At 37.0% G+C, this 12,853-nt stretch overlaps 2 protein-coding genes across 2 annotated transcripts; both read right to left on the reverse strand.

The window, feature by feature from the left end:
* Positions 1–2,257: 2,257 nt before the first annotated feature.
* On the reverse strand, positions 2,258–3,169 carry LOC132184510 (uncharacterized). The gene is made up of 2 exons (XM_059598164.1): positions 3,010–3,169; positions 2,258–2,916 (listed from the first exon to the last, which is right to left on the reverse strand). The coding sequence occupies exons 1-2, from the start codon at positions 3,022–3,024 to the stop codon at positions 2,509–2,511; spliced, it is 423 nt and encodes a 140-aa protein (XP_059454147.1). The 5' UTR covers positions 3,025–3,169; the 3' UTR covers positions 2,258–2,508.
* Positions 3,170–3,615: 446 nt separating this feature from the next.
* On the reverse strand, positions 3,616–7,250 carry LOC132184954 (D-3-phosphoglycerate dehydrogenase 3, chloroplastic-like). Its single transcript, XM_059598751.1, has 5 exons — positions 6,615–7,250; positions 5,024–5,400; positions 4,832–4,942; positions 4,647–4,742; positions 3,616–4,383 (listed from the first exon to the last, which is right to left on the reverse strand). Exons 1-5 carry the CDS (start codon positions 7,165–7,167, stop codon positions 3,712–3,714), a joined length of 1,809 nt encoding a protein of 602 aa, XP_059454734.1. The 5' UTR covers positions 7,168–7,250; the 3' UTR covers positions 3,616–3,711.
* Between the last annotated feature and the right edge of the window lie 5,603 nt (positions 7,251–12,853).

Genomic DNA, 12,853 nt, shown 5'->3' on the forward strand with positions numbered 1-12,853 from the left:
AAAAAAAAACCGGGACCCTGGTTCTGGTCCCGGTTTTTGGCACCCGGTAAAAACCGGAAAAACCGGAACCAGGTCTTATTTTATATATATATATATATATTCTTTTAGTCTTTTACGCAGCGTTTAGGACCTTGGGCAATTAGGTTTCTCACTTTTCCGGTTTTGAAGGTTTTAAAATGATTTTTAGGGTATTTTAAAAAATTTGAATTTTTATTTCTAAGGCTCATATAGGCAAAAACATTGATTTTTTTTAGGATTTTAGGCTTTTTTAGGTTTATTTTTTAATTATTTGGAACAATCACAATAAAGTCTATTTAATTTAGACAAAAAGATTAATAGCTTTTTTTTAAATGAGCTAACTTATGAAAAAAATAATGGGCTTATTTTAGGCTCAATACCTAAAATAAGCCCCAAACACTAATTTTTTTAAAAAACCGGTTACCGAACCGGATAAAACCGGAACCGGCCGGGAACTGGGACCCCGGTTAACCAGGGTCCCGGTTCCGGTTCCGGTTTCCCAAAACCGAGAACCGGGGTACCCTGGTTCCGGTTCCAGTTTTGGCCAAAAACCGAAAAACCGGACCGGGTTGACACTCCTAGAACAAGCCATAGTTACCGCTAGATGGCACAAAAAAAAAACCAGGATTAATGAAATTTGAATAATGACATAATTGGCCCAAAAAACATCATTATTCAACTAGTGATGTTCAAATAGTGACTTTTTAAAAAAGATTTTAATTATAAAGACTGAAGTCCGAGTTGATGACATTTGAATAGTAAAAATGTCACTAAAATGTGACATTTAAAAGGTGACTTATAAAGAGTGAACGTCACCTTTTAAAAGGTGTCGTCTTCATTGTTGGTACGGTGACTTGTGAATAGTGTGCACGGTGCCACGTGAATAGTATGCACATCACCCACTAGGAAGTGAGGTGCGTTGTTCACTAGAAGGTGAAGTGTGGACAAAAAACTAGGCCCAAAAGGATGTACTTACTCGATTAGTGGTAACCCTGTGGAAATATGGAGGACTAGCGTTTAGGAATTGGTTGATAAAGTCATTTTGTCCTGTTTCTGGTGATCCGTCTTGGAGATTGCTATAGTTAGCCTTACTAATTTGAAATTTCTCTCAATGGTGAGGCATTATAGGGACTAACCAGACGAGTACCAGTAGTTAAGGTGTCATCCAATTTGAAATCTTTGCTGATGCTACCTATAGGATTTAACATGTTCACAGCGATGATTGTTGACAGATCCATGTAGTCTTGTAGGAGTTTCAAACACCAATGAATAATGATCTCACAAAAGGAGCTGTATGGTCCGTCCGCAGAACAAGAGAAGAATCAGTAGATGAGGGAATCAATAAACTGGACGATATTGGCTCTTGGACCTTAAAACATGGTGAACAGAGCATAAGATTGGGCAAAACGGTGCGATTGGCAGATGTTAAAAAAACAGACAGTATTCTTCTAAAATAGGATGGAGGATCTTCTTTCAATTCAGTCTATAAAAATTGACATGTGTAAGTCTGTAAACGAGCCGAGTTTGAGCGAACTTCCCTTATTTATGTTTGACTCGTTTAAATTTTACTTGAGCTCAATCCGAGCTTAAAGACAAGCTAAAAAATCGAATCTGAACTCGAGTTCATAATAAGTCGAACCGAATCAACTTGCAAGCTGTGCTCTTATATTTAATTTATTTTTTTATTATAAATTTAAACTTCAAGTAGTCTTAAACGGTTCAAGAAACCAGCTTGCATATGAATATTTGCTTAGCCTGATTAGTCGAGTATGGAACATGAGTCAAGACAACAAAACACTTGGTTTTAAAGAGAGAATATGCATCATTTTATTATAAAATGATGCTACTAAGAAAAAAAAAAAAAAAATCATCAATTAAGATGAACAATTACCAATACAAACTTTATACGAACTGTTCACGAACTTAACCGAGTTGAACTTACCTCGTTTAATATTCGAGCCAGTATTTTTGTTTATAAAATATCTCATTTAATAATCGAGTCGAACACAACTTGTTTGTCTAACACTTCTATATGTCATTTAAATATGTAAGATGCATATATATATATATATATATAACATAGACAAAATTAAAATAAATAATATTAAAAATTCATGTTCATCTCACGTATTATTGAATTAAAAAAACTTCTTCCAACGAAGTGTAGAAAAATACTTCCTTAAAATTGGGAGAAATTGAGGATTTATAACATAAAGAGTTAAAAATGCAAAAAAATAAATAAATAAAATAAAAAAATAACATTTTGAGATATTATCAGTTTTCATATGTTGCCTGGATTTATTACAAACTTTCCCATAAAACTTAACTGAAGATTGTTCACAAAATCACTAGTCAGACAAGACACAGACCGCTGGTCTGGTGTATTGTTGCTAAGAACATTACGTAGCAGTCCAAGGAATAACCTGCGAACTCTAGCTAGAACATTACATAATTGAAAATTTGCTTTATTTATATTTCCTGTTGCTAGTCTCATTTTTTGGTGTCGTCTTTTCCACCGCCCAAAACAGCATCCTTGGCAGATCGAACGGTATTCGCCACCGCAGCAGCTGAACCAGCTAACGCGCCACCTCCGACGCTGGAATGATCCTTGTCACGAGTAAGATGAACCACCTGGACTTTCTCTTTGGTGGGTTCTTCTTCGTCATGCCCGGCCGATGACCGATAATCTACTGTCTCCACCACCTTCGTTTCTACTGCGCCTTGTTCGTTGGATTCTTCACTTCCGACGCTGGAACGATCCTTGTCACGAGTAAGATGAACCACCTGGACTTTCTCTTTGGTGGGTTCTTCTTCGTCATGCCCGGCCGATGACCGATAATCTACTGTCTCCACCACCTTCGTTTCTACTGCGCCTTGTTCGTTGGATTCTTCACTTCCCTACGCCAACACAATAGAACACAAAATGGAGACTGAAAAATGATCCAAATTTACCAAAATTAAGGTTATGGAGAAATAGGTTGAATTCAATACCTTTGATCTGTTCATCTTGCAGGAGTTCCCAATGGATATGCAACTGCAACCCTGTTGTCACGGCTGGATTGAAGGAAGCTTGTAGATGGTAAAGAGCAGGTTTCTTCTAGACTTGTAAAGGAGATGAAGCTTCAGGAAGGTAGAGTAATTAAAGAGGAAGAGAGAAGGCTACGTGGAGATGCAGCTGACCACTCAGCCAAAGTAAAAGGACACTTGGCAGCCGTAGAGAATGTTCAGGGTGTAGTGTTTTACAGCTGTATCGAGTTGGGGCTTATCCAGTTGGGTCTTTAAGACGGCAGATGAGCACTTGCAGCTGATCGCTTTGATTTTTTGTAATTAAGTATAAAAAATAAAATTACTTTTTAATTTTTTATAAAAATATATTTCACAATAATTTTTTTAACATTATTTTATATTATTAAAATATTATTTCTTTACATTTTTTTTTTGTCTGTTTTGATTTTAAAATTACTATTTTTCTATTTTCTCTATTTTTTTTCTAACTGTTAAACCAAACGCAACCTAACAAAAACTAAAGGGTTTACTTATCATCCAAGCATTCTATAAATTCAATGAGCTCTAAGATAATAACCAGAGGCATGCATCTACAGATATAAAAAAAGCCAATTTGATTGAAAGAGAATCTATCCCAACTGTCTTCAGCAGACACAATTACAAGAAAACTATGATATTGGCTAAAAGCTACAACTTGAGGAGAACAAACTCTTCAATGGCAGGAATAGCCCCAATTTTCTTCAGAGCTTCCAGGCTTGGTTCTTCATCCACGCCAATGGTCATGACTGCTTGTTTTTTAGGGGCAGTCCTTCCAACAGTCATGAAGCTCACATTTACATTATCCCCAGCCAAGATGCTCCCTACCTTTCCAATTATACCAGGTTGATCAACCTGCCTGCACAGAATAAGGCTGCCTTCCAGGCTCACATCAACCCTGAATGATCCCACCTTTGTCAAATGAGGTTTCCCGTCCTTCACCCTTCCCTCAACTGTAATCTCACCGGACTCCGCAATTGCACTGGCAAATTTTGATTCTACATTGGCAATATGAACCTGGATGAACTCAAGTGGATTCTCCGGTGAGCCGTCCAACACAATTCGCTCTTCGGTTATTCTTAGTCCTCTCTGTTTTGCAGTGAAGTCAGCATTCACCAAGTTCACAAAAACGCTGGAGATGGGCTCAATCAGACCCTTGGTAACCATAGCGCGGAGCAGCCGAGTATCAAGATCATCTGGACCTCTAGCAGAAGCATATGTAACCTTCACTGCTTTCACACCACCACCACCTGCAACCAGTTGCACAGCTAGCCTGCCAAGCTTTTCTGCCAATGCAACAAATGGTGCAAGTGCTGATAAAACCTGTCATCAAAGAAGAAAAGTATGTGTTTGTCAACAAATGTACATAAACATGAGATGAAATCATGTTCTTGCCTATTATATGCAGTAATGCCTGAAATTTCAGCTCAGATTGACATGTACATGATAAATTCAAAACATTGCTCTGCCCGGAAGCAGTCTTTCGTGACAGGATTAACAGCAGATTTAGGTCCACCAATAGACAGATTAGCAGTCAATCATCCACCACAGTTTTAAGACAATAGGCAGATATTTGGGCTTAATACCTCAGCAGGAACCATGGGCGCATTCACAGCAGTAGCAGCAAGCTCCCCTTTCAATGCCCCAACCACAGCTTCAGCTACTTCAACAGCTACACCTTCCTGATTCCAATAACCAGCAATGTAGAACTAGATAATTATGAAAAAAATGAAAAATATGAGCAACAACCAGAGTAGAAAATCAAACACACCTGAGCTTCCATAGTGCTAGCACCAAGATGAGGAGTTACAGTAACATTTTCATGCTGGACCAACTTACTCTCACTCGGTGGAGGCTCTTCTATAAACACATCAAGTGCTGCCTGCAAGAAGATATAATTTGCCAACTCTTCGCTGTGTGGTCATATAAACTGAGACAAAGGTATTTAACAAGGGATAAGTACCTGAGCAACAATACCAGAATCCAGGGCCCTAATTAGAGCCTCCTCATCAATCACACCGCCACGAGCAACATTGACAATTCGAACTCCCTTTTTCATCTTAGAGAAAGAATCATCATTGAACATTTTTGAGGTAGCAGGAGTAAGAGGCATGTGCATGGAGATAAAATCTGCAATTGATAAGGCTTCATCAAAGGTCACCAACTCTACGCCAATTGCACTGGCACGGTCCGCAGGGGCATATGGATCATGAGCAATCACTTGCATGCCAAGTCCCTTGGCACGCCGAGCAACTTCTGATCCAACCTTTCCGAACCCCATAATGGCAAGGATTTTTCCCACCAGCGACACCCCAACATATTTATTTCTCAGCCACTTCCCTAGACATCAAATTTGTTTTTTTGACGAATAAGCATCATTTTACTGACAACAGCAAAACAGTCTACAAACACACTCTAGATTTAACTGGAAACTCTGCTGCAAAATCATCAGCTCAACTCAACGTCTACCAGCCAGACTACATACAAAACCAACTATTTATTCAATCAATCAACTCAGCCAACTACCAACTACCAATTACAATCAAATTCTACTAACCCTTATAGACCCACACTTTAAACACCTTCTACATCAGAAGCAACACCGCAACAAATTTATAAACACAAAACCAGAATTTATTTACAGAGTATACGATCTTGAAATCCCCATCTGCAACATATAGCTTTATTAACAGTCGAATTCTTAATCTTCCCAGCTCCCACCACTCGAGTTTGAATCTCCCAATCAATTCTTTTTAAAATCTGCTCTTCTGAAATCATCACATTTCCATGCTTTAAATCATTCCTTTGTTTCCCTAGACACCAAATTTCACTACAAAATAAGAGTTCCGGCATTTTTTAAGCAACACAAAGCCATGGATGAGACTTAGTTGAGTTAAGAACATGTGTTAATAAGATTCATCCCCTAGATTAACATACATAAATTGAAATTGGAATCACTTCAAGTAATTAGTTGAGATATTTAACAATGGTCACAAAGATGGTCATAACAACCGATTTCCCACAAGCTTTTTCAGTAAATTAGGAAGCAAATTGACTACCATGTGCTTATCACACTTCTCTTTAATCTAACCAGTATTCATTCTATCCATGTACAAGCATTCGAAATTTATTGCTAGAAGAATGCAAGTAAAATTAACTCAAAAATAGAACACGTCGTCCGGGAATAAGCCGTTAACTGACTCCGCATTTTAACAGTCATACTAATACCAGGTTCAACTAAGCAACAAAAACCATTACATAAAATTCAATAGTTCAATGAAAAAGACAAGTTAGAATTCGTAAAGCACACGAACCGCTCGAGTGAATGCCTAAATGAGGATGTTAAAATAATGATTAAGTGACTAAATTTACCATTTTTCTATCGGCTTAAACTTTTAGGATAACTGATAATTTAATATGGTATCAGAACTAAAGGTACTAAGATTTAACCTTGAATTCGTCGAATTCACTCTCAATTTCAATTAAATATTCCATTTAACATAGGAAAACTGAACCTCTAGAAACCAAGAAATTCAAGAAGAATCAACACAAACCAGCTTTTATGGAGGCATCAGCTTGAGCGATATTACGTGCCATAGCAGTAAGCAAAGCAATCCCATGCTCCGCGGCCGCAATTGTATTGGCGGTGGGCGCATTAACCACGAGGCACCCGTGTTCCGTGGCTGCCGACAAATCAACATTATCGATTCCAACACCGGCACGACCCACCACCTTGAGTCGGCCACCCGAGGACTCGAACACCTCGCGTGTGACCTTGGTGCCACTCCGGACAATCAAGGCGTCGCAGAGAGAGATCTTGGTGCAGAGCTCCTCGGGGCTCAGGTTGTAGGAGCAGTCCACGTTGGCGAATTTCTTCAAGAGTTGGATACCCGCGTCGCCGAGCTTTTCGGCGACGAGGACTGTGGGCTTGGCGTCCATCATGGCCACTACTAGGAAGGACTTGGCATTTCTGGGGCGGCTGCAAAGAGGGAAAACGGCGAATGGGGAGGAAAGCGTGAGCCTCCATGAGAGAGAGCAAGTTGAAAGTGGTCTGCTTTTGTTTAGAGGTTTTGTAACCATGAGGTTCGATGAGGTTGTAGCCGCCATTTGAATTGCTCTGTCTCTGTTCCTGTGTTTCTGGGTGGAACGTGTCGGGATTTAGAATTGGAAATTGGTTGACTCTGTGATAACTCCAGAGTGTTACAGTGTCTCCGCTACTGGTGTCTGTGCATTTCTAACCAATTAAATGCTGCCACCCCATCGTTGCCCACTTTTAGTTATTTTTATATTTATTTATTTTTTAGAAGTGCACAGAACAGAATAAAAGAATTGCACTGCAAGTGCTTATAGGAACACCAAAACACATGTTTTGACATAAAATAGTCTTTTAGTGTAAGAAAAACTAGTTTATTTTCTATTATATATGTGTTTCTGTTTCAAATTGTGTGGGTGAATTGTCAAGAAATCAAGTTTTATAAATGATTATTGGGGATTTGACTAATCTTTTTTTTGGGCAAAATGTAAATATGGCTAATGCTTCGTTGGGTTATAACAAGCTCTATTACAACCCAATGTTGATCTTGGTGAGGATGTCATTGATTTTTTAGTAAAGTAGATTCAAGATTGTATGTGGTTCTACTTGCAGCGTGTGTAAACCAAATAGCTCTCTCTTTTAATATCTTTGGTTTTTTTTTTAGTGTGTGAGGCACTTAGGGTGTGTTTGGTAAAGGCTTTGGCTTAAACACTGTAGTCAATGTAGATTGATGTGACCAAAAAAAAAAAATATTTGATATAAAAAAGTAAAAAAAGTAGTATGAAAAAGTAAAAAAGTTTTGTTTAGTAGTGATTTTTTTGATTTAAATAGTAATAAAAAGTAAATGATATGATATAAAAAGTGAAAAAGTTAGAATGTTTTGATATTGATTTTTTTGAGAAATTGTGATGAACAATAATAAAGGAGACCCCAACTCCTTCACCAAACAACCCTTAGATTGTAAATATCGGAGGAATCGCTCTAATAGCGTATTCTATATCCGGATCTTACCTGTGCCTTTTCTGTATCGACTTCCTTTGGGTTGTTGATAGTGTTCTCTGTTGAGGGTACATATAGGTTTGGACATTTTGAGGTTCTTACACATGTAATTAGGATTTATGAACCTCTTAAGGTTTATGATTATTCTTGTGCTATTTTTGCCTTTAAAACCGTTTTATGCGGTCCCTTTGAGAGGACTGAGCTATTTATTTGGCCCATTTCTTACTTTGGTTTGTTTACTTACATTGTTATCTTTCGTTTTGGGGTTTGTTGTAGCAAAGCCCACCCCTTTTTAGTTTTTTGATCACTTATTCTCCTTTCCCAATTTGATTAAAAAAATAAAGCGAATTCAACCACCGAAAGAAGAATATGCCAGACTCAAAAGCTAAGGCATGTGCGTAAATCAAATCCTGTTTTGGTATGAGAGGTACTAAATTTATGTTTTTGCTGTATTAAAGTAACACAATGAATAATTTTAATCATTTAATCAAATACCTTAACACTATCATTTTTTTAATAGAAGTATTTGTCTAGAAATTGCGTCGAGGCTTTTGTAAACATAAAAGGCTATATAATTCATTTAAACCCGTGTCATATTTATATCATTACTTTTGTTTAGGAAATAAGAAAGTGAGATTTTAGATGTAGGACCCCTATTATCGTTTCTAGAGCCTGAATAATTTGGAAAATAATAATAATAAAGAGAACCGGGGAAGAGTGTGGGGAGGGGGATTGTTGACGGGGAGAGTTGAGTGAGGACTGAAGAGATATTTATATCCATGTGTTTTAATTTTGAAATTGGAAAATTTGTGTGCCCCTTTGGCCAATTTTTTTTTTTTTTTTAACCTCTATTACTTTTTAAACATTGAAAAATACTAATATGATAATAATTATCAAACAGGTTGTCATAGGTGATAGGTGATCGCCACCGTTCAAAATAAATTCTAAGGCTTTGTTTGGTAATGGGGATGAGGTTGGCCTAAACACTGTTCATTACCATTTCCCAAAAAAATCAACATCAAAACATTCTAACTTTTTCACTTTTAATATCAAATCATTCACTTTTTATTATTATTCAAATAAAAAAATTACTACAAAACAAAACTTTTTCACTTTTTCATACCACTTTTTCTTTTTTTTTTTTATACAAAACATTCTTACTTTTTTTCACATCAATCTACATCAACTACAGTGTTTAAGCCATCCCATTTGCCAAAGACCCCCTAAATTACTTTACGAAAAACAAAACAGAAACTTCTCATGCCTTCGTATAGAAATAGTTTGAAAACACATGCCCCCACCCTTTCAGCCTTCAGGTATGGAGGTTGGCCTTCTTACTTATAATTAAAAAATAAAATAAAAATGACAATCGACCACTCAATTTAGTTTGTCCCATTTATTAGCATTTTATGTAAACTTAATTGGACTGAAAAGACTCTGGTTACGGGCAGATTATAGATAATGCGAAGAGTGTTTTAAAGATATTTCGTAATTGGGACGTGTATCATGTCAAACGAGAAGCTAATATGGCGGCACATACACTTGCTAAGGAGGCAGCAAGAAACTGTTTGGACAGAATTTGGATTGAAGAAACACCCCCAATGTATTTCTGATTTGGTCAATTTAGAAAGTCTAGCTCTTGTTTTGTAGGGCCTTGGCTAAGTTATTCTCAATGAATGATATTAGATTATTTTCTCAAAAGAAAAATTGGACTGAAAAGACGTCACGTGACCACTATTGTTTCAATCTAACAAAAAACAATGGGCTTTTTGTTTGGACACTATGCCTTGTGGGCAAGATGTTTTGAAGGAATGGATAACGTAATAAATCTGATATGGTAGTTGGGCTCAACCGTTGTAGTCCATTTTCCATTATTAGGTTATTAATTGAGAGTTGTAAAAGTTTAGAGACTTTTTTAGCAAATTTATTCGTTCATTACAAAATACAGATTCACTACAAATCTGCCCAGCCACGACGTTGATTAAAATGCATCAATATAAAATCCAGAAGTGAAGACTTCATGTGGGCCTTTGATATTTCATCCCATTTTCACTTGGGCCCAAGTAGTGGCCTGAGCGTTTTTGCCCACCTCTGATGTTGTGGCTTAACTTGCTGACAATTTAGGCATTACTCCACATACTTGGCAATGTCTCTTTTTATATTGTTCCATCAATATGATCCTTTCAGATCTTTATACATTTTGGTGCTCTCTAGATATAATATCGTATATAGAGATCGGCGAGCTTCATCCATAATTTCCTTCCTCAGTTTTCTGCTTGCTGGCGCACACACTTGCTCAAAATGGGTGAACACCCCATCAATTGCAAGATGAAAGTATGAGCCTTTCCCTTCCTCAAGTTGTTGCTTGATCTTCTAACAGAATAGTTTCCCTTTCTCAAAATAGACCTACTTGTGGACTCCACTACTGAGCATGAGTTACTTAACTTTATGGATGCATTCCTAGGGTATAACCTAATACAGATGTATGATTCGAATATGGAGAAGACCCCGTTCATTATTAATCAAGGACTTCATTGTTACATAGTAATGCCCTTTGGGTTAAAGAATGCTGGAACCACTTGTCGAAGACTCGTGAATGCAATGTGTAATACCCCACATTAAATAAAATTAAGGAAACCCTAATCAGTATTTATTGGCCTAGAATGAACCCTAGACGCCTTAAAGTCTTCCAACAACCACTCCAAAACCCTTCACAGAGAGAGAGAAGAAATTAAGGATCTTTTAAGGTTTCTAGGCTTCCAACAACTTCTAGGAAGTAATAATCTCTTTGCTCTTTCCTCGTACTATTTTCGTTTTGTTTCATGATTAGGTTGTTTATTAGGTGCTGTTCGCATGTGTTGTTAGAAGTTAGAGTTGACTTTAGGTTAATTAGAAAGCTTGGATTTTGGCTTAAGTGTGTCCTAGAACTTGTGAAAGAGTATATTTGTAACTCTTAGCTGCGATGTTGTACAATATTTGTGAAAGAGTATCTTTGTAATATACTAATACGTGTAGATTTGGTCGTGAAATAGCTTACCTTTTATTATTATTATTATTTTTAGAGAAATAGTTATTCATTTTTTAGTCTATTCCTATATACCAAACGTGATCCAATTTATTTTTTTATTTTATATAGAATTTCTCTTTACGTACCACAAAATTGGGATTATGCTTTGTATTGATCTAACGAAATTAGTATAATGTATTAGAGGAGGACTAATTAAGTCTGCTGCATGCATGCCTCCAAATCCAATTGTTTTATAATAAGGTCACATGCGTAATCCAAGAGCAAAGGACCACAAGATAGAAACAAACAAGAAAAGAAGGCGAGGAAACGTGAGATTGGGTCTCAAATGGAAGACATGGGGACTGCTTATTTCGTTTATATGCTCCGATCGAGGGCCATTCATGCTGGCTATCAACTCAAATATGTCTGCGTTCCAAATTATTCTTCAATATATCAAGTGATATATGTCTACTGCTTCCAAATATATCACTTCACTCATACCGACAGAGTCTGCACTGAAAGAGAAGGTCATGCAAGTAAAAAGGGGTGGTTCGGCCACTCTTAAAAGGCTATGAGATTGGTTTGATGACCCCCAAACTAGCCTGTTTGGGGTGGCCAAAACTACCGGGGTGGCTGGCCATCTCCATTTTTCCCCGAAACGAGTGTTATTAGGGGTTGGCCAAACCATTCCCACAGCCAGCCACCCCCATAGCCGATATGGAAGTGGTCAAACCACCTCCAAGTGGCTCGAGTCGGTCCTCAATTTTTTTTATTTTTTATTTTTTTTTTCTATTTTATATTCATTTTAAAAGTTTTTAAATTTTTTGTTGGGTCATATAACACGTGACACGTTGTAATTGGTTCGACTTTGAAATCCGTTAGTTTTATTAACGGAAGGTGGATGGAGGTTCTATTTTCGTATTTAGCTAAAATCGATGTATCATTTATGATGTAAAATGAAATATAGGTGGAAAAAAATAAATTCGTTAAGACTTAAGTACTAAAAAGGCATTCAACCCTTTCTTTTAAGGACAAAGATTTCCTCCAAACTGGATCGAACGAATTTCTTTCAACTTAATTTATAAAAGTAACATGTATTCCTTAAACATGTGATATGCACATATTTTTTTAAATAGCAGGAACAAAATTGAAATAAATTTTATTAAAAACGCATGTTAAATGCACATAAATTTTTAATAAAATCATTAATATCGAGAGTCCGTGGTTGGACGGAATTCTACAATTACTTCGTTGAAGCTCAGCCACATGCCCATCCTGATGTAGCCGCCTGATAAGCGAATTTTGACTAATTCTTCCACGCAAACCGCCATCTCCGATGAGGTTAATTGATTGTATTGTGTTTTATATGAGTGGGTCAACCTATCCTTTTGGTGCCAACCAATTGACCACTGTCTTAGCCAATTGGGGGGACCAAAGTGATTCGGTGATTCCAGCAAATTTTTGAAATGACCCACAATTTAGGACGTAACACAGATTCTAGAAGTTTTTGGTTGCAAAATTGATTGAAGATGTTGACGACGTGTTAGACTTTTGTCGTTTCCCCGGACCATTTCCTTTCCCAATCCTTTTCAACATTATCAAGAAAATCTACCATCAATACTTTCTTTTAAACCACTTACATTTTTAATACAAGTCTAGTAGAGAGAAGTGCTATTATAAGCAACAACTTGGATCTCAACAGTCTGGCAATTTGTATTTGCGTGTTGAGTTAAAAGTCGTGTCAAATATCGTTT

Source organism: Corylus avellana, chromosome ca6 (assembly GCF_901000735.1).
Source record: "Corylus avellana chromosome ca6, CavTom2PMs-1.0".
NCBI lineage: Eukaryota > Viridiplantae > Streptophyta > Magnoliopsida > Fagales > Betulaceae > Corylus > Corylus avellana.

Bases quoted from the DNA above. Each gene is read 5' to 3' on its own strand.
- LOC132184954 (XM_059598751.1), bottom strand. From the start codon at position 7,167: ATGGCGGCTACAACCTCATCGAACCTCATGGTTACAAAACCTCTAAAC. The intron at 5,401-6,614 runs GTTTGTGTTGAT...TTTGATGTCTAG, and splicing joins TGATGCCTCCATAAAAGCTG to GGAAGTGGCTGAGAAATAAA. The intron at 4,384-4,646 runs GTATTAAGCCCA...CTTTGATGACAG, and splicing joins CGCCCATGGTTCCTGCTGAG to GTTTTATCAGCACTTGCACC.